The 22,648-nt window shown below is 38.8% G+C and overlaps 1 protein-coding gene across 1 annotated transcript in view; it reads left to right on the forward strand.

Moving 5' to 3' along the window:
• Positions 1-1,023: 1,023 nt before the first annotated feature.
• The window catches only part of AGPAT4 (1-acylglycerol-3-phosphate O-acyltransferase 4), a 41,201-nt gene continuing 19,576 nt past the window's right edge, over positions 1,024-22,648 (forward strand). The window contains exons 1-3 of the mRNA XM_070951456.1: positions 1,024-1,201; positions 12,989-13,158; positions 22,361-22,522. Of these exons, the coding sequence (XP_070807557.1) occupies positions 1,024-1,201; positions 12,989-13,158; positions 22,361-22,522 (510 nt within the window). The remainder of the gene's footprint in view (positions 1,202-12,988; positions 13,159-22,360; positions 22,523-22,648) is intronic.

Below are 22,648 nucleotides of genomic sequence, written 5' to 3' on the forward strand. Positions count from 1 at the left end.
GGGATTTTGCAATATCCTTCCCCTGCCACGCTTAACAAGCCACACTCACAGAACCGGTAGTAAAAAATTTCGGATTTCACCACTGAAAGCATTTGTAACACTCTCCGAGTTGTGTTTGTGGTTTGAATCCTAGGGCTGGACTTACTGATAAATAGACACAGCATTCACAAGAGTGTAATTTTGAATAGTCATCCAAGGCACTGGATTAGAAGCTGGGGAGACTGTTTTTAGGCTTGAAAGTCATCTGGGGGACTTTGCCAGTTATGAAGGGTTGATAGTAGCAATAATAGGATCTGATGCTTTGCTCAAATAGCACATGTAAGTTTTTGAAAAATTCCCTGAGTTAAACTGGAAAAGGAATACAAAATATTTCTTTTTTATTGTTGGAAAGAGTAATAGAAGCATTTAGAAATATCTAAAGTAGAATTTTTAAAACCTGAAGTCAGTCAATTTTAAATGATTGGTCAATTTTTAAAAATCTGTCAGAATTGACCTATAATTTTCCAAGTAACACTGCAGTTTAGCATATTTTGATCTTGGCAGCAAAGAAGCATATTTTGAAAGGGTTTTTTTTTTTTAATCAAATCACACTTTCCAAGCTTTTACAGGCCCTGTACTTATTACTGCTGTGAATAAGACACTTCTTTTTTTGAACTTGTTAACAAATATCATATTTTTAAACTGAAATGTTTAATTCTATAGAAAGGTGGGGAGTTTGAGCAAGCAGCTATATAATATATTCCTGCTCTTTGCACATCGTAGATTCCTTCTTCATATTGTCTTTACAGACAGGTGTTTGTTTCAGCTTATGTGTTTTCATGCATTTCTTTAAACTACTTTTAAATTAGAAGTAATAGTTATTTAGGGGAGGGCAATTTAAAGTAAAAAGATAATGAAAGCAATGTAGAGACTCCATGTGGATTATTTCTAACCTTACGGTTCTCTTGTCTTTCCACAGTTACCGTTCCAAATTTGAGCACTGTTCTCTCCTTTTCTGGAAGATTTGCCTTGCTGCCTTAAGCTATGGACATCATTGGATTTGTGAAGTCTCAATTCATTTGTCATCTTATTATCAGTTATGTATTTATAGTGTCAGGACTGATAATCAACTTCATTCAACTCTTCACGCTAATTCTCTGGCCATTCAACAAGCAACTTTTCAGAAAAATCAACTGCAAGCTGTCATATTCTCTTTCAAGCCGTAAGATGTTTTTATATTCTTACCTTTGTTTTAACAAATAGTGTTATTTAGGGCAGGCAGATTTTAAATGTGGAAAAAAAAAGATGTTTTACTGAAATGCTTTTAGAAATGCAGTCCTGGAAGAGAAGATCATTTCTTAGAACACTTATTAATAAGGAACTTGGTTTTTTTCATTTTTCTTTTGTGCAAATTCTCTTTCCTTCCTTGGACATATACTAATGTGAGTTTGGCTGCTCTAAAGTTAATTATTGAGAAATATGACTAAAAGGTAGCTACACAGATAGATGGTGCACTAGCAGAATAGTAAGGATACTGCAGAACTTTTCCGAGGAAGTGTTTTTCATGGAAGGGGACCTCCAAATCCATATATATATTTTTTCTTTAAAAAAAAGAAAAGAAAGACTTGCCAACACTCAAAAGTATAGTCAAATGTTTTTATTGCTTCTTTTGCAATGCAGGTAATCCTTAACTGAAGAGTACAATTGGGACTAGAATTTCCATCACTAAACAATATTAAGAGAGTTGTGTCTGTTTTTATGACCTTTCTGCTGCATTCATTTAGCAAATCATGGTTGTTAAATGAATACGATTTTCCCCATTGATTTTGATTGTCAGAAGCCCCCTGGGAAGATCACAAGTGGTGATCATGTGACCCCAGAATGCTCCAACCATTGTAAATACATGCTGGATGTCAACCACCCAAATTTTGATTGTGCGTTCATGGAAACACTGCAATGGTTCTAAGGGCAAGGACTGGTTGTAAGTCACTTTTTTCAGCACCGGCTTAACTTTGAACCATTAAATGAATGGTTATAGGTTGAGGACTACTTGTAGAGGCATTCTTTTATTCAAGTACACTTTGTTGCAGAGTTTCTCTAGATCTGCTAACAGTTATTGTTCCTTGACTTTATCACAGCTTCTCCCTGAAAACGTAGTTCATTGTCTATGCTCGATTTCTTACAATTCCTTAATTTTTCTGACAAGCAACAACATGTCCCCAGAATTTTCCTTATTAAATAATCTAACTCACTGCTTTCCCCTTGAAAGGTCTGCTTCAAGCAAAGTTCAGCCTCTACCATCATATTTATTTCTAGCAATGTTGGGGGGATTCACAAAAGTCCCATTAAAAATGTAGAGAGCATCCTAAGATAAAATACCCCACCACATGTTCTCAAACTTTCCAGTGTGTCTCTACCCCTAAAGTGATAGCATGCCCTTGCTAGTTGGTCAAAATTGACTGCTCTTCCTGCTGATAATTCTTCTCTGTTTGCTTGAACAGGATGAGTAGAATCAGTGTTGAATTTCATTAATGGTATGGCTCTCACTCAGCTATATCCATTTCTTCTCTTTGTGTATAGGGAACGTGTAGTCCTTTAAATATAGAATGAATACAATACATTGTTCTTAAGGCATGTCATCCCTTTTCGTCATAAACATTAGTTTCAGTTGGCCAAAGTAGTGTTTTTTCCTCTCCCTTCTTTTTATAATTGCTTATGTACATTGTCATTATTTGCATCCTGCTTTCATAAATCTTCCCATAACTGCTTAGATAATACTAATATCATTTGTATTAATGATAGTAAATACAGGTAGCCCTCAATTTATGACTTAACAACTCATTCCAAACTTCCAAAGGCATCAAAAAAGTGATTTAAGATTGATCCTCACATTTGCAACTGGTCTTCACACTTAAAAATTGCAGTGTCCCTGTGGTCACATGATCTAAAGTCAGGCACTTGGCAATCAGCATATAGTTACCATAGTTGAAATGTCCCACGGTCACATAATTGCCATGTATCTAGGGCCATGATGGCAAACCTATGGCACGCATGCCACATGTGGCATGCGGAGCCATATCTGTGGGCACATGAGCGTTGCCCTAGCTCAGCTCCAGCGCATATGTGCGTGCCGGCCACCTGATTTTCTGGCCTTCCGGGCCCACCGGACATTGGGAAATGGGCTGTTTCTGGCCTCCGGGGGGGCCTCTGGGGCGGTGGGGAAGGCTGTTTTTGCTCTCCCCAGGCTCCTAGAAAGCCTCTAGAGAATGGGGAGGGCAAAAATGGGCCTACCGGGCCCACTGTGGTATCTCGTGCCAAAAGTGGGGGACACGCGGGGGGTTGCGCACACATGTGCAAGGGGGTGGGCCACATTGAACTATGGGTGCGGGCACGCACGCACACAATCCCCCCGCACTCCCTCCACTTTTGGCACTCAACAGTAAAAAGGTTAGCCATCACTGATTTAGGGGCTTCTGACAAGCAAACTCAATGGGGGGAAATTGGATTCATTTAATGACCACAGTGATACACTGAACAAATAACACTGGCAGAAAAGTTGTAAAATCAAGTGCAACTCGCTTAATGACCACATTGCTTAGTGATGGCAGTTCAAGTCCCAATTGTAGCTGTAAATCGAGGATTATCTGTAGAGTAAGTATTACTTAAGAACATCCAACAACAAGCCTCTAAAATCCCCTATGGTCTTGGTGTAATTTCCCTTTGGAAATTCCTTGTGTTTTACAGACTCTGGTTTCTTTTTGATCTGATTTTTTAAAAAATTAGGACTTATATGTATATTTGTGAGGGTGAAGGTTTGTTCTTCGAGCTTGTGGGTTGATTTCCAAACATTTCGTTACTAGGCTAGGTAACATCTTCAGTGGAGTTTAGGGAAGTTTAGTTCCCCTAAATCAGGGGTCTGAAACCTTAAGCATTTGGACCCATTTCCCACAGAAAAGAAAACACTGGGAGCCACAATACCTGGGTGGGCATGGCCAACTCGATGTCACTCACTTCCACCAGTCACATGACACCCACCCTAGCCACGCCTACCCAGCCGGTCATTAGGGCAGAAAACCAGTTGTTAAAAAACACCGGGAACCACAAAACCCTTTTGACATATATCTCTCTCCCCTCCCTCCCTCCCCCCTCCCTCCCTCTCTCTCTGTATCTCTCTCTGTCTCTCTCTCTCCCCTTCTCTCTGTATCTCTCGATCTCTGCCCTGGTCGCTTCTCCTTCCCCCATCGCCCTTACCTTCTCAGGCCAGGCGAGGAGTGACTGGGAGGGGAGGACGAGGGGTGGGGCCAGCCAGTGGTAGGATCACCCGATAGGGAGCCACAGCAGAGGGCCCAAAGAGCCGCATGTGGCTCCGGAGCCACAGATTGCTGACCCCTGCCCTAAACTAAAAAAGCCAACCATAGGTTTCTACTTCTCATATCATCTCCTCTTCTCTCGCCCTCCTAAAAACCAGTACTCGACTGAAACTCAAAGAAGTGAACATTATGGCAATATGCTTTTCCTTAAATGCATCCTTTTTTATGAACTTGTTATTCTGCTTTGCTTGTCAACCCAGCAAATGCGTCTCGTGAGCCTCCCTAGGGATGTATACTTATTAATAAAGACTTTGTTAATAAGAAAGAGTAATCACTAATGAAGAGAGATTGTTCAGAGGAGATAGTTTTTATGCTAATTCTATCCCTGGAGAGAATAAGAAACTATTTCTGCTGTGCTTCAGGGTTTTTTTTTAAACAATTACAGAAATTAGGAGAAGAATCATAAATCCTTCTTCCCCTAACAATATCAGAATAAATAGTTTTTAAAGAAAATGGGTCATTTATATTTGATTAAAATACTTTATAACCCTTTCAAATTATCTAGTATAAAATGTATCTGAATCAAGAATGTTTAAGCTATAATCCCACGTTTGCTATCCTAGAAGAAGATAAATTCACTGAGATTTAAGTCTGATTAAACATACAGTATTGTGCTATCAGTTTATATTTTAAGAAGCATTTTACAACTGATTCTCTAGTCTTCTCTCATTTGGATGGATTGTTTTCAACATAATAATCCAGGTTTCTGGAAAATTGTGCGTTATTACAAGTATAATGATTTATATTGTAGGGAATCATTCTGTCAAGACTCGTTCAAAAGCAGAGATATGGCCTGCTCTAAAACAAGCCAGAATTTATAACCTTGCATATTGATAGAGAACCAAACACTGATACTTAATTGTGTATGACAAGCATGTGAGCTACCTAGCCAAGAGTTTGGGATTAAGTTCATGTAGAGTTTTCAATGTTTTGTCTTTGATTACAAGCAGGTATTTTGATTTGTCACAGAAGTATAAATGTTTAGGAAAGATGCTATAACAAATTATCTTGACTTTTCTTAGTCATTTTGTAAATTTTTTTAATGCAATAATAGTACAAAGGGTTACAGTATATCGCAGAAGTGAGTACACCCCCTCATATTTTAATGTGACAACACTGCTTATTTACAAAATGTGAGGGGCTGTACTCACTTCTGTGATATACTGTGATATACAGTTGCATAATCATTCAAGTTCAGAAGACCTGTGAGTGTCATCACTGATGCTATTTTTGTAACTTTCTAGTACCCTTTACAAGCTGAGCACTGCCGACACTAACTGTTCTGCCCCAGCTACAGATCCCAAAGAACCCAGCACACATAAAGTCTGTACAAACCTTAGTTTACTAAATTAAATCAGTCTTTTTCAAACAAAGGCTGTTAATAAACTTTCTTAACAGCCTACAAGAAACCAAAGAATAAATAATCGTAATCTTACTATGGTTGGCAGAAAGCTCAGAAGCAATTTACAGAGAATTCAGACGTGAATGAGAGTGAACTAAAGTTGTTCCCTACAAATTGCTTCAGTCGGCATTCCTCCTTAAATAGGCTAAGGGAGTGGCCAATTAGCCCCAAACCTTACTCTCAAGGAAACCTCCTCCTGAGGAGCCACTCCTGCCTTTTGGCAGTTCTGCACGCCCGTGCATCGAGAAAAGGCTCCTCCTCTTCTTCCTCTTTACTTATGGGAGCTTCTGGAGGTTCTGAAAGCCCTGGCTGAAACCCCGCCTCTGGCACCACATCTTCTCCAGCCTCCTCATTGTCTGACTCGAGTGACAGCTGCACAGGCTGCTGGCGCAGCACCACACCAGCCTCCTCACTGTCGGAATCAGCTACTAGTTGCACAGGCTGCTGACAGCCCACAACACTAACTGACCAGTAGAAGAAGCATCCAGACAGTGCTTCCCTTCCCCCTATTTGTTTTTGTTTTTGTGGAGTCACTCCCTAGAGTGGGAACTTCAGTGATATTTCTCTGTTCAAATAAAAATAAAATGGTGACACCATAGCTTCCTTGACTTTGGAGAAAGGAAGTGGGAGGCTTTTCACCATGGGGTGAAAGTTCTCACTGTCAGAAAATTGCATTCTTCACAGGCCCAGCATTGCTCTTGTTGTTGGAATTGGTTCAGCTGTGGAAGAGCTCTGGAGATACATTGAGGCGATGATTGAAGTATACATCTAAGGCAGGGGTGTCAAACCGGCAGCAGGTGGGCTGGATGCGTCATGTGTAAGCGACGCCAACCCCAGCTCCGCAAATGGGGGAAATGTCATGAAACCTCATGTGGTGGCAATGTGACATGGCAAGTTTGACACCCGTGTTCTAGGACAGTGGTCACCAACTGGTGGTCCGTAAGCTGCTAGTGGTCCACGAGAAAATTTTGGAGGTCCGCAGAAAAATTATTTGCATTTTTTATATTTTACTAAATCAGGGGTCCTCAAACTATGTCCCCTGGCCAGATATGTGCAATGAACGCTTGTGTTGCTGCAGAGAGTCTCCCCCTTTGGGTCTTTTTGTGTGGGTTGGAGGGGGCAGAAATTCTGACTTGGGGTCTGCTTCAGCCTCCTGGTGTGGGGCTTTGGGCGAAGGTTGGAGGGAAGTACCGCTGGTGGCAAAGAGCCAGAGGGCCTTGTTCCAGTGGGACTGCATCATGGCCTGGAACTGGCTGACCATCTGAGCCCACTGAGCCTCCAGGTGCCGGACCTGGACTTGCACTCCTGCAGGTCCTCCCTTTGCTTGGAAAGCTTATGCTCCTAGTCCTCAGTGAGGTGCTTCTGCTGAGCCTCCTTCTTTGTCAGATCCAATTTGAACTGAGCCAGCTGTTTTGCCAACTCTTTCTCGTGGTGGCCGCATAGCTCCAACAACTGCTTCCTATTGGGACCTAAGGAGCCCAGGTGGGCAGGCAAGGAGTGGTTTGGATGGGAGGGGTGAGTAGAGGCCGGTGAGGCACCCCTCGATGTGAGTGACATCAAGTTGGCCCCACCTATCCAGTCACATGACCACCTTACCACACCCACCCAGCTGGTCATTAGGCAGATCATATTAGTGGTCCGCGGGATTTAAAATTATGAATTTAGTGGTCTCTGAGGTCCAAAAGGTTGGGGACCCCTGATCTAAGGTATATTTTAAAAAGAAGACAAGGCTATCCAAATTTGTATTTGGATTTTTTTAACTACAATGTGACACTTTTATTGTTATTTATTTACTTATATTTGTTATGGCTGCCCACTCCCAATAGATACTGTTTGTGGGAAGCTCTGCTGTATGTTGTTTTCTTCCTGGATAATAGTGAAGGTACTTGGCATAAACAATTGTCAGTAGACATGAGCCCAAGAGATTTGCAATTAATATGGCTCTAAGATTGCGGAGTAATCTGAACCTACTAATCTTATGTTTCACTGACTAATTGAATTCTTTTTTTCATCTGTTCCTTTCATTTATTTGCAATTTATTGGTAATCAATAGTGAATAGAATCAGTAAATTAAAATAAATAAATAAGGAAGCAATGGTTGTACAAGCTCCAGTACATTGCTGATACAATTTAATTTCTTCTTTTCCTGTTACTTGATTTAAGAGAGAAATTTAGAGCTCCTTTTGTTCTGTTGTAGCAGTCCCTTAAAAATTTATTTTGATTGACAAGAACATTGTGGCACAAATGAATTTCACTGTCTTTTACTATAAAGAACCTCACTGTTGAAAGTAATGGCTGTATATTATAGCTCATAGCTAATCAAGTTACATATAATCTCCCTTCCCCATGAACTGTGCAGACTTTACACAACTCGTAAAATTGTGGAGATGCACCATCCATGCAACACTTTAAGTTGTATTGTTACTTGGAATATATTTTGGGGGAAGAAGCTCTGATGCTGTAAATACTTTTCAAGTAATTTGAAAGTCTCCAAATTGAAATAATGTTATTCTGTTTTGATTGTCAGTTCCTTTGCCACTTCAAACAAGTTCATTTCTCAGAAGTGTACAGGTTTTCTTTTTTAAATCCCCAATTCTGCTTAAAATACGTAAAGTATGATTGCATGTTCCATGGTAAAGGTTTCCCCTGTCCAGTCATGTCTGACTCTAGGAAGTGATGCTCATTTCTGTTTCTTAGACGGGGGAGTCAGTGTTGTCTGAAGACGCTTCCATAGTCATGTGGCTAGCATGACTATACACCAAGGTGCTCGAAATGCTGCTACCTTCTCACAGAGATGGTACCTATTTATCTACTTATATTTGCATACTTTTGAACTGCTAGGTAGGCAGCAGCTGGGGCAAGTTACTGGAGCTTGTCCCATTGCACAACCCTTGGATCTGGAACCAATGACAATCTCAGCTTCTTTAATGGCTGAACCCTCATGCCTCCCAAATTCCCCATTAACTGGGCTCAAATAGGACATAGTCAAACCTACTTGTTAAGGAAAGGGAAAGAGCATCTGTGGTGTGGCAAGTTCAATGAAGCAATTTCAAAATGTTAACACACCACTGAAGAATGTAAACAGTTCAGCACAAAATGATTAATAAAACAAAGTGAAAGAAGAGTAAGATCCACATATAAACAGGATCTCATGTTGTACTTTTACAATCTGTGCTAGGATTGGCCTAGTGTTATATAACAAAAAGGTATGGTTCAAATTAAGATATTCTTCTGTGTGAATTTTTTGCTTGCACAGAACCATCCAAGCTGAACAAATAGCTTTGTGTCTGTGATGCAGAGAAAATAAATAGTAAACCCCCCCCCAACGTTTTAAGAGGGATGTCCTTTTGCATTCTTATGAAAAAATGTGAATTAACATGTGATTCTTTTAATTTATTCATCACATCTCGGTATCAAGGATAGAGCTTATTGATCCACAAAGAAGTTAATAGAAAATTCCTTTCTTTTACCCTGGAAGGCTATGAGATAGGGGTCTCCAAGAAATCAAGCAGTAGTGGTTATACCTTTGATATTCCAGTTTGCAGGAATGGATGGAAAATTTCTATCTTCCCCCTTGCTTTCCATGGTTGAGAAAGAAATTGAGATGGACATTGATATTTTCTTCTCTATATTTGTCCTTCCAAGACTGAAAGAGAATATTGAGACTCAGGGAATGCAAGGAGAATTGCTATATATTTCCCTCCAATTAAAATTATCAAGTGGTGTTTATGATAAAAAAAATTCAGGCCATCCAAATTTGAATTCCCAGATACAAAAGCAGCATCTGTCATTTTTCCGAGATTCAGGCTCTTACTTTTATATCATGAATGTTATATATGCACACAAAACAGAGGTTTTGGGGAACCTCAAGATTTATTTATTTATATCCCGTCTTTATTGTTTTTATAAATAACTCAAGGCGACAAACATGTCTAATACTTCAGCATCCCTGAGAGAGAGTGTCTGGCCCAAAGTCACCAGGTGGTTTTCATGCCTAAGACATGATGTCATCATACAAAAATGCTTAAGGAAAGAAAGCTAAAGTGGGAAGGAAGGCACAGAATGTTGACTGACTTTGGGATAACCCTGGAAAAACAGATGGGTAGAAAATGAATTGGGATATTGTGGAGGAAGATATGAATGGTTGTCTGGCACCTTGCATAGAAACATTGCATGCTGCAGTATTTGTTTTGCCGGTTTTGTTTTGAATACAATGCCAAAAAGATTATTAAACTCTCACTGGATGCTTAAAAACAAAGCACCAAATTATTATTTGTAGCACAAAATAGTAATTTTTCTTAGAAAAATGCTGATGCTCAGGCAAATATGCACAAGCATATTTTAGCTAGATGAATCCCTTCTTTAGTCTGTCTGTTTGTCTGTCTATTTATCTATATCAATCATTATTTATCTATCATCTATAACTATCATCTATCTATCATCTATCAATCACATATCATTTTTGAAAATAATGAATATAATTTGCAATATTGGCAACATACTTAATTCTCCTCTTTCCTCTGTTCTGAGTGGGATTGGCATTGGGAAGGATAAAAGCATACTTAGCCTGAGATCTAAAAGGACTCACAGAAAAATAGCCAGTAGGTCAGTCCAGAAATTAAAAGCTGAGCCAGTTTGAATTTCAAAATAGAAGACAATGAAGTGTCAATGCACCACAGAGGTCTGAAAGAGTATAAGTGTTAAGAGTGATAGCAGCTGCTTCAGTTAATGAGTTGCTCTTAGAGAACATTCTGTTAGAGCAGGGATTTTCAAACATGGCAGTGGTAAAGTTGTGTGGACTTCAACTCACAGAATGTAAGTAGAAGAGCAGACAGAGCTGGGGGAGGGTGTTAAGCATGTCATTATTTTAGAGTCTTTACATTCCCACAAGCGCTCCAAGTCCAACCCCTCCTGAATTCCTTTGACTTTATCTAATGCCAATTTAGTCTTGAACTTTAGTTGACAAGATTCTTGTGTATAGACTTGAATAAATGTTCTATGCTGCAACCTTACGATTGATCCTGATTCTTTGTGCCTGACACAGAATTCCTCAGCCAATAATGCTAAAATAAAAACAATAAACAAACATTTAAAAAAAAACAATGCAAAACAGAACAAATGGGGATACAGTCATTCTATACAATACAAATCGCAGACAAAGAGAGACATGACATATCCAATAAGGGGCTCTATCCATCTCAGTCTAAAATCATGGCAACACATGATTTCAAAATCATTTTAAATATGCCCTTGAGCCCTGGATTTTGTGCTTCATTGGCTCAGTGTTTTAAGGTTGTTGCCTAGCCACTGTTCTTGATTTTCATAGTTTATGGCCTAAAATCTAATTATTTTGATCCTTTTTTAGCTTAATGTGCATTTGACTGAACAAATCATGAAATCTTATGTTTTAAATTTGCTCTTGCTGTAAGGCCTGCTATGTGTTCTGATTGGACTGTTTTGTTTTGGTCTTACCCTGCATCCCAGGTCATCATTGATAAAGGAAATGAGTTTGGTGTCTTTTGCAGGATACTTTGTTCTATTTTCAGCTTTTCATAAATGTGCTCTGACCAATGGATAATGAACTGATAACAAGAGTTCAGCTCAATAATTCATTCAACACATGGGAGAACTATGAAGATGTTTGAGTCTAATTTCTAAAACAACCCAATGGTGGATATGTTAACATAATAGTTAATAAGATTTTACCTTTAAACCATTTTGTCTTTTTTACATTATTGTGCCTCTGTTAGCAGGATGCAAATATATGGTAATATATGGTATGAAAAATGGTAATTTTTTCATATAACCCATACAAACTAAAAAATACCTGCCATTATCAATGGAGTTGACAAGAAAAGGCCTTTTCTTGTCAATTCCATTGACAATGGCAGGTATTTTACTAAGTAAACAATAGCACTTCTTATGTTTTAAAAACATGACTTCTTGGCCTTTACTGTTTGAGAAAAGCTTTTTGCCTGAATTGATAGATTACCAGGCATTTCCTCTAATAAGCAGACAGACCTACCTTCATTAGGCTTATTCTTCTTTTTCTTAGGCTGAGGATTTACTGGTTTCTAAGCATTCTGTGCCACATGTTCCTGTGCATTGGTTTCCTATCAATAAAGATCACCTCTGATTTTATTTTTAAAAATAATTTATCTTGTGCATAAAAAAAACATTTTTTCTAATAAAAAATCCATATTAGGAATAGAAAAACTAAATGTCCCCATTTTGTGAACAAAAGGAAGAAGAAATAGAAGTAGATAGTGTTTTCTTAAATATAGGAGGAAAATTAAGACTGCAAATACTATTACCATTTCTTTATTTTCTGGGATTTTAGTTACTCCATAAAAAATTTGCAGCTGTAATGCTACTTTATAATTCTGTGTCACTGGCAATGCAACCATCATAAATATGATTCAGTTGCCAAGCATCTGAATTTTGATCACATGACCATGGGAATGCTGCAACAATTGTAAGCGTGAAAACCAGTCATAAGTCACTTTTTTCAGTGCCATTGTAGCTTCAATGGTGACTAAATGAACTAAGTCAAAGACTATCTGTATAATTAATCTGCTGCTACATACATTACAGCAGGGATGTCAAACTTGCAGCCCGTGGGCCAGATGCATCACATGCTGGCCACTCCCATGCCCAGTTTAGTGAAGGGGGGAAAAGTCATGAGACGTCACGTGACGATGCCGTGATGACACAAGTTTGACACCCCTGCATTATAGCATGTATCTATAATCTTGTACCCTCGAGGTATACTGAGACTGCAGCTTTGCATTCTCCACAAATGTGTTGTTTCAGAAACTTTAACAATAGAACTAATACATTTGGAAGGCACCAGGTTGGAGAAAACAATGTATAGGAAGCAAGATGAATCATAGAAAACAGAAGCAGGGAACCTGTGGTCCTTTAGCTTTTACTGAAATGAAGTTCCCATAATTATTTACCCTAGAACTGCTGGGAATTGTGATTTATCAACATCTGGTGAACCACAAATTCTCAGGTTCTGCTGTAAAAGAGCATCTAATTAAGATTCCTCATTTAATTTGGTGTGTGTGTGTGTGTGTGAATGGATTGAAATCCAGACAAATACTAACACAATCCATCTTTAAATGTCTGTGTGGCAATTTACTATAATCTTTCACAAAAAAGGTAGATACTATTCTGTCCTATTTAAGCTGATAGGTACTATGTCTATTTAATCATTTGTTGTTATTTGTTCCAGAGTTGGTGGTGTTGCTGGAATGGTGGTCAGGCACTACTTGTACCCTCCATTTGGATCAACAACCAAAGCACAAATTTGGGAGTGAGAGTGCCATCGTCATCCTTAATCACAACTTTGAAATCGACTTTGTCTGTGGTTGGAGCTGTTGTGAAAAATTTGGGGTTCTGGGGGTGAGTTTTTATTAACATGTTAACAGATTCCTTTTTTTCTCTCCAGTGTGATACAACACAACTGCTTTCATGGCCAATTTGGTATTTATTTATGTCTTTTCTTCAATATTTCCATTTTTTATTGGCTTTAAAACACTGAAGCAATTTGGAGGATAAAGAAACTCTTATAGTGTCTAGTAGATAGATACAGCCCATGATTTGTTCAATCTGTTCAACAATTAGAATTTAATATATTTAATATTGCCTGGAATAATTGAAGACTGATATTTTTTGGGAAACATATCTATGACTCTTCACCAATTAAAATGGAAAATGGAAAATAATAGGTCAAATAACACAACTAAGCCTACTACTATTTTAAATTTATATAATTTTAGGAGCATTAGAATAATACATCATTTAGGATTTTGCTGAAATAGAAGTTGAAATAAATATATTAAATGGTCTTCTCTTATATAATTGCCATGAAGATTCCTCCTCATGTTCCAGATCCACATGTCAATAATCAATCAAAGAAAGTATAAGATAGTGACCTGGTTTCATGTTGCTATTAAGGAAAAACACCTTACTAATTTTTTAAAAAAATATTAATTCTATCTGTGCTAGGGAATGCAACTGATATAATAATAATATTATGTCCACATCCCACTTTTAGTAGTAAAAAGTTAAGACATTCACATTCCTCTCATTCAAGGGAGAAAGATTTGGCTGTGTTTATCATAACATTTTATTTGGAATGAGTTGTCGTATAGTGAAAGATTGATTTAAAAAGTGAAATAAAATTAAAGAGAACACAGAACAGAAAATTGATTGCTTTGATTCTCTTTTATGCAGCCATACTGTGTAATTGTTTGATGATCACATTTGTCATGTTTATAACTGTTTTCGTTGTATGGTTTGAAATTGTTCTGAAAATAGACGTTTTGAAATTTTAAGTCACCCATAGTCTTTTGGTATAGGTGACCATAATAAATCTTAATAATTACTACTACTACTACTACTACTACTACTACTACTACTACTACTAGCAATAGCACTTAGACTTATGTAGTGCTTTATATCCTTCTTTGAGTAGTTTATAGAATCAGCATATTGCTTCCAACAATCTGGGTCCTCATTTTACTGACCTCAGAAGGATAGAAGGCTGAGTCAACCTTGAGCCTGCCACTACGCCACCAGTGAGGTCTGATCTCATATTATGTACCTTGTAAACTGTGGTTTATATTTTGGGGTTGATTTGTATATCATACTAAATCACAACAAAATCAATCACACCTTCGATGTCTTAACCAAAGAAAATGTGGGTAAAGTGTTATGAGATGTAGATGAAGAATTTGTTATTTCATGCTACAGAGTAACTTGAAAATCATACAGTTTATCATTTATCGGCTCATTGTTTGAATAGGGATTTTGTTAGGCAGTGTATTTTCAATGATGCAGTCTATAATAAAATTTTCGTCTGTTTCAGGAGTTTGTATTTGGCAAGTTTGAGAATAGCACAAGAAAAAATAACTTTTTGCTCTTTTAAAAGGCAAAAATGAAAATGAAAGGAATCTGTACTTGTGATTGCACAATGCTTGAGGCATTGTCTGGCAGCATGAAAATAAGATGACATGTTTTATAGCATTCCCTTGAAGGAAAAGGCCATAATGGAGTAGGGAATTTTCACCCTTCAGGGTTTTTGTTTTGTTTTGCTTTTGTTTTAGCGTATGGCACGTGTTAGCCAGGGATCACCGAAGTGACTGGCTGCCTGTGTGAAAAGAATTTTTTTGGGCGGTGTTATCTTACCTGCGGGGTGCCTGAATGCCAGTAGGCCAGGGGTGGGCAAATGTGGCTCTTTTATAACCTGTGGACTTCAACTCCCAGAATTCCTGAGACAGCTAAGGTTGGCTGTCTCAGGAATTCTGGGAGTTGAAGTCCACAGGTTGTAAAAGAGCCACATTTGTCCACCCCTGCAGTAGGCAATCAGGGGAGGCTTTCTTTTCCCTACACTGTTTATTCGCTGACGGGAATCGAGCCACCGAGCTGCCGACCTCAGCAGAGCGCATGTGAGCCTCCGCGGTCCCTGCCCTTCAGTGATTTATTGCTTCAATTAAAGATTCTTTAACAGAAGACTTGCAATGGGAAAAACTTTTGCTCAGAAGATAATCAAACAGAGGATCAAACCTAGATTGAAGCAAGAGATATCGAACATACTCTGCATTTGAGGGATCCTTGGTGCTTCCTGAGCGTGCTTGTTTTCTTGCAGACGTTTCGTTATCCAAACTAAGTAACATCAATAGCACTCCTTACTAGCACTGATGATGTTACCTATCATCAGTGCTAGTGATGGGATTCAGCCAGTTCGCACCTATTCGGGAGAACCAGTTGTTAACTTTCTAAGCAGTTCAGAGAACTGGTTGTTGGAAGAAATCTTATTTTGTTTTTTTCCACTTTACAGGGCTAATCCTGTAAGGAAGGCAGGAAGGAAACATTCTGATGTTGTTTCTAGCCTAATCTTTATTGCCCTGCTTACAGAAACTGCCTCTCTGCTTAACCCTTATTACATTGTAACCGATAAGTCGAAGTGCCCATCAATGTGAGTGAAGTTGAGTTGGCCACGCCCACAGTCACATGACCACCTAGTCATGCCTACCCAGCTGGTCATTAGGGCAGAGAACTGGTTGTTAAATTATTTGAATCCCACCACTGCCTATGGGTAATGGGTAATGAAACATCTGCAAGAAAACAAGCTCAGAGACCACCAAGGATCCCTCATGTCAACCCTGAGCTACAAATATTCTCCCTTATTAATACTCTGCATTTGCTACGCACTAGAAACAGTTTTTAGGTTCTTGCAGTGAAACAGACTGAGTATTTAGAAGAGAGAAACACTGCAGAACAGGAGACAGGACAGTGGATCCTTAAAAGGCAGAGATACAACTATGTTCTGCAAGACTAAAGGAAGAGCTGTGGTGGATGGGGGCTGATTACTACTAGGATCTTTAATGAATGCCTACCAACCACTCTTTCAGCTCATTATGTGTGCTGCCCACCAGAAGATCTGGAATATGAGAGAACAACTTATAAAGGTAAAGGTTCCCTCGCACATATGTGCTAGTCGTTCCCGACTCTACGGGGTGGTGCTCATCTCTGTTTCAAAGCCGAAGAGCCAGTGCTGTCCAAAGATGTCTCTGTGGTCATGTGGTCTGCATAACCAAACACCAAAGGCGCACGGAACGCTGTTACCTTCCACCAAAGGTGGTCCCTATTTTTCTAGTTGCATTTTTTACATGCTTTTGAACTGCTAGGTTGGCAGAAGCTGGGACAAGTAACAGGAGCTCACCCCATTACGCAGCACTAGGGATTCAATCCGCTAAGCTGCCAACCTTTCGATCGACAAGCTCAGCGTCTTAGCCACTGAGCCACCGCATTATAGAACCTATCAAAAGATGTGATGTCTGGAACCATAAATCCTCAGTGATGTGGAAGATGATGGGTTAGCCTGAAATGGGTTGTCCTCACAAGGAATAGTAAGAACGTATTTGGGCCAAATATGTGCTTTTTAGCCGAAGACAGTTAAGAGTGACTTACGCTGTAGAGGTTATAAACAAAGACCCCGAAGGAAAGAGCTTAGAAAAAAACTTGTTCACACTTTGCAAAATGGAAATGTTGCTCAAATATGGCTTTCTCAACCATAGGCTGATAATTAAAATAAGGCTCAAAAGCAAAGAAGATGGAGTATAGAAATGTGAGGAGGGGGAGGAGGCTGATTGAAGAGGTAATAATGGAATAATAGCAGAATGACTTCCTTGACTGGAATGCAGCAGTTGAAGAATGTAGGTTTTTTCCCAAAGGAACAAAAACAGTAGAACAGTACAAGGAATTGCACTGTATCTTAAAGCGGTGATAATTACATTTTAGGATAATGGAGGAACTTGCTGATGAGCTACCTATATTGATATGCATTATCTTTGAGAAATGGTGAAGTGCCAAATGGTAGAAGTGGGCAAATATCCCCATGTTCAAAATCAGCAATAGGAGTCTAAAGAATGCCACAGACAATCTTGCTAAATTGAGCATATCTTTTGATTAGACAACTTTCTTAATAGATACATGTCTTGATTTATTGATGATTATAAAATAGATTACATAACATGAGGATTAATTGCTGGCTCAAAAATTAGTGCATCAGTGATTCCTGATCAAATTGGAGAAAGATATTTAAAGCATTTATCTCCTTGGTTCTTTGCTATTGTTTCTTTTTTATTATTTTGATGAGGGTGTAGGGAATGCTTACTAATTTTGTGTAGGTAACAAAATTGGCTATTACCATAGAAAACAGAAATAAAATTAAGAAGAGAGAAATGGGCTGAATTAACAGAAATAAAAATAAAGTGGAATGTAGAATGGGAGAAATGCGCCTTGACAGTTGTATTTCAGAAAAAATATGCTTGAATACCAAGCAGTTGCAACTTGAGAATGAGCCAACTATGCAGTCAAAAAAGACAAACAAAATTTGAGGTTGCCTCAACCAAAGTAAATTATCCAAACGATGAGAAATAATTGTTAAATGACATTCTTCATTGGTCAAAGACCATCTTGAGTACTGTTTCCGTTTTGGGGGTCGCAGTTTAAATATTCAGAACAAAATGGAATAACTTCAAAGAACAACTAGGATAGTTAAAAACTAAGACCTGTGAAACGGAAACCTCTCCTGTGAAGGGGAGCTGGGTATGTTTAGCTTAGAGGAAAGGTGACTGAATGAAAGGAATGATAACAATGTTCAAATACTTGGAAGGATATCACATGGTTAAAATCTGTTCTTGCTCATTGCAGAACACAGGTAATGGAATAATGTAGTGGTGAAATCCTACCGGTTCTGTCCAGCTCGCACGAACCGGTAGAGGCAGCAGCATGTGGTTCGGCGAACTGGTAGCGAGGGAAGCACAAGGCTCTGCCCATCCACCCAGATGTCATTACTTCCTGTTTTGAACCAGGAAGTAACCTGTTTTTGACCCTCTGTGCATGCGCAGAGGGTTAAAAATTGGATGTGACAATGGCGTGTGCACAAGGTAAGCATGCGCAGGTGCACGGCAAGTGCACTTCCGAACTGGTAGGGAAGGTAAGTAGATTTCACCCTTGGAATAATGGGTATAAATCCCAGAATTCCAGATTCTGATTGAATGTTAGAAAAACATTCCTTAAAACTAAGAACAGTAAGAATCACCTGTTCAGAGAGATGGTCACCTCCCCTTCATCAGACAAGTTCAAGCAAAGGACAGACACACATCTTTAATTTGCTTTAATTTGAATTCACACACTAGGGAGAGGATTGGGCTTGATGGCCCAGTGAAAATACCCAGAAATCAGGTTTTTGTGCTTATTCTCCTTTTTTTTTATTCTTGTGTTCTTAATATATTGCTTCAACCTGAATTTATTGTTCAGTTTTAATCTGCAGTTGTGAACCATCCTGAAATACCAGCATTGAAAGACAGAATAATAATGCCAAATAATGCCTTTTGTATGTATGACCAGTGATAAAGTATTTACCAATTTTCTCCTGCTTTTAAGCTTGTGAAATAAAAGCAGCTAAGGAAGTGTTGTCCTTAGCATTAGAAAAGTTGACCCAACAAAAGAAATGCTTTGAAATGCCAGTGTAGTATTATTAAAGGGTACCAGCATTCATAACATCAGAGATAGTGTCAAAACCCGTATGTGTCACTTTCATGGAAGTTGGGCAGATCTGGCTCTTGCCAAGGTAACCAATTGTGACAGTAACTAGAATCCAGATAATGCATCAGCAGGGACATTCAGTGCCCTTGAATTCATATACAGCTAAAGGAATTAAATCCTATTACTTCTCCTGTAGTATGCTTTAACTCTGAAGTAAGAATCCACAACTTGTGTTTCTGATTTTCTTTTCAAGAGGTAGAATTTAGATTCCTTTTCATCACTGAACTCTTTTAATACACTAATAAGGTAGTGTACACTCTAAAAGTGTACTCTTTTAGTCCACTAATAAGGTTCCCCTCGCACATGCGTGCTAGTCGTTCCCGACTCTAGGGGGCGGTGCTCATCTCCGTTTCTAAGCCAAAGAGCGAGCGCTGTCCAAAGATGTCTCCGTGGTCATGTGGCCGGCATGACTAAACGCCGAAGGCACATGGAACACTGTTACCTTCCCACCAAAGGTGGTCCCTATTTTTCTACTTGCATTTTTACATGCTTTCGAACTGCTAGGTTGGCAGAAGCTGGGACAAGTAACGGGAGCTCACCCCCTTACGCAGCACTAGGGATTCGAACCGCTGACCATTCTGATCGACAAGCTCAGTGTCTTAGCCACTGAGCCACCGCGTCCTCGTGGTACACTAATAGTTAGAGGTAATTTGAAGCAGGATTATTCTACTATGTAAATAAAATTATATATATTCTCTGGAGCTTTGTCTCAATTTTGACAAATTAATTTGAATTAATGTGAATAGAGTTAAGGAAAATATGTGAGGTATAGGATTCTGTTCTATTTATAATGGCTTTTCATCATCAGTGACTGGATCCATGTATTTGCATTTAGGTTAATTTATTTTCCAATTATCTGTTCATTTTCCAAGAAAGGCAGATGTACATTTCTCTCTTCTACTTGCATTTTGTACTCCAAGCAGGAAAGAAGTCAGTGTACTCTCTAACAAGTGGTCGAAAGTGACGTCCTATATATTGAATTGATATATGTGGGGCATGATTGTTTTTCTCATGTTGCATTCTGTATTTTTCAAAATGAGTCTCATCTTTTATATTTGACTGATCTTTATGATTCAAAATGTTGAATCAAACCATTGATATTGTGTAGTGGCAATGAGGAACACCATTGTTATTTCAAGGCATTTAGTGGCATATTTTGATTTCTTCTTCATACCAAGAAAAGTCGAGAAGTTTGGAGCTAATTCTGAGCTAACCTGCTTGTTTGTTTTATTCTTATTTGCTGAGTAAAGAAGAAAGGAGCGGGGAGGGGAACCTTCACATAGAGGTAAAGTTTCTCTTATCTGTGAAAGTCTCAGATTTTTTTAATCATGTGCTATCCGGTCAAGGTCAGGTCTTTCGGTCCTGTAACCATAGACACGGGGCCATGAAGTTCATGGTGCCAGATTTTAATAAAAAGCTCTAGTTCTGTCCTTTAAGTATTGGGCTGCCCTTGGATATCTCTGCTGTTTTTAAGGAGGGTGTTGTTGGGTATCATCTTGTTTGGTATGTATGCTTTTATGTTATGCTTTTAAATTTGTTTGTTTGGGTTAATAATAAAATTTAAAATCTCTTCATTTACTGGAGTGTTCATTGTCTCTGGATCAAAGGTTCTACTTACTTTTACTACCGGTTCGCAACAGGGCCGCGTGTGTGCACTTCGCTTCCGCGCATGCGCAGAAGCTTCCCGATGACAGGGTCTGTGGGCGGAGCCTCCCGCCAGTTTTAATACCGGTTCTTGCAAACCGGTCCGAACCGAGGGCAACCCACCACTGCCCTGGATCCAAAAGAACCAATTGCCTGGGCACTGACAACTGCCCCACCACTCAGCAAAACATGTCATTAGGCTGTATTAAGAGTATTTTGTAGGGTATAAGGTTAAAATGCATTATGAAGGTTGACATAATACAATGAAGACAATCGCTTTCATTAGGTAATAAAATGTTTACTTTTCCCCAGCTGAAAAATTGTTTGTTCTTAGTTTTTATTTCCATTTGACAGATCAGTATAAAGCATTCTAATAACAAAGTAGAAACCAAATACCCAGAATGAAAATAGAACAAAGAGTACCTTGAATCAAAATTTTGAGTGCTACAATAAAGACACTGTTTTTCTACTGAACAGCAGTTGGTACAATGTTGACATGATATTCTGCTGCTGAATAAAAGATCTTAGATGAGCATGATGCAAGCTGCTGCAAGGACAATGCCTAATTGTCCTGATAATTTCAGCCTACCTTAAACTTGTTTTTAACATCAATCAGGAAACCTGATCACCTTTAGGGATGGTGTTGATGCAGAGAAGTTCTCAAAGCTTGCACACGATTCTCTAATACATTTTTTCCCTAAACGTAGTCTTGACACTTCTGAAGCTCAAGTCAATACCTTTTTTAAAAGTTTAACTCCTTTTATTTGGAGATCATTATGTTCATGTCAGGCCTTTTTTAATTCATTCATAGTGTGTAATATGTTTTATATTGTATAAAATATTTAAATAATATAATTGTTTCCCCCCTTATTTCTCTATGAAGGGACAGTATTTGCCTTATGAAATAGGCCATGTAAAAGTTGAATTGAGAGTAAATTTGCTCTGAGTAGCAAAAATTAAATGCTGGAATATTGGTTTCATAAAAGGGGAATATTAACTATGCAATGAAACATGAAATCTCAGAAGGTGATAAAGCAACATTTGTGCTAGAACTTGTACTAAAACAGTGGGGGTATTAAATTGGTTGATTATGTGTTGTTAAGTCGTTTGCAACTCATACTTAAAAGCTGATGGAAAGAAAGAAGAACATTACTGGGTATATGTTAATGCTTCTTATTCCTCCCTCCCTCTGGTTCGATTCTAGTTTTCTTTATGATTCTTCCACCACACCAATACCAGACAACCAAGGGAAAACTTTTCAGTATGGCTGCCATGTAAAGAAATAACCCAGGAACTGGAATTTTCATTGATCACCCAGTAGATTTTGCTGTCCTGAAAAAGTCATATGCTACTAGGCTACTTATAAGGTCATAGGTAGTATATAACAGGGGTGAAATCCAGCAGGTTCTGACAGGTTCTGGAGAACCAGTAGCAGAAATTTTGAGTAGTTCGGAGAACCAGCAAATACCACCTCTGGCTGGCTCCAAAGTGGGGAGGGAATGGAGATTTTGCAATATCCTTCCCCCAGGAGTGGGGAGGGAATGGGGATTTTGCAGTATCCTTCCCCTGCCACGCCCACCAAGCCACGCCCACCAAGCCACACCACACCCACCAAGCCATGCCCACAGAACCGGTAGTAAAAAAAATTGAATTCTACCACTGGTATATAGGTACTGTATATGTATATGCTTTTAAGTAGCGTACATTCTCAGATGTTATTTTCCAAAGCCATTGGGAGCCAGTTGTACTTCATCCAATTGCAATCCTTCTTGTCGTATCATACCAATATCTATCCAAATAATTTGGATTTGTGTCTCAGTCTCTTTTTCTGTATGTTTTATAGAGTTCCAAAGTCTTTGCCAAGAAAGAACTTTCCTACATGCCGATCATTGGCTGGATGTGGTACTTCCTAGAGATGGTGTTCTGCAAGCGAAAATGGGAGGAGGATCGGAAAACTATCATGCGCAGCCTGCTCAATCTCCGAGATTATCCTGAACACTTCTGGGTATGAGACATTCCTGTCAAGAAGCACCCTCATCACAACTGCATTTTTAGAAAGCCTGGCAGGCATAAGGCTAAAATCACTCTCTGAACCTGAATAAAATATGTTCTATTAATGTTACAAATCAAG

Source organism: Pituophis catenifer, unplaced genomic scaffold (genome assembly GCF_029215685.1).
Source record: "Pituophis catenifer annectens isolate HBS135680 unplaced genomic scaffold, rPitCat1.0.hap2 SCAF_1, whole genome shotgun sequence".
Classification (NCBI taxonomy): Eukaryota; Metazoa; Chordata; class Lepidosauria; order Squamata; family Colubridae; genus Pituophis; species Pituophis catenifer.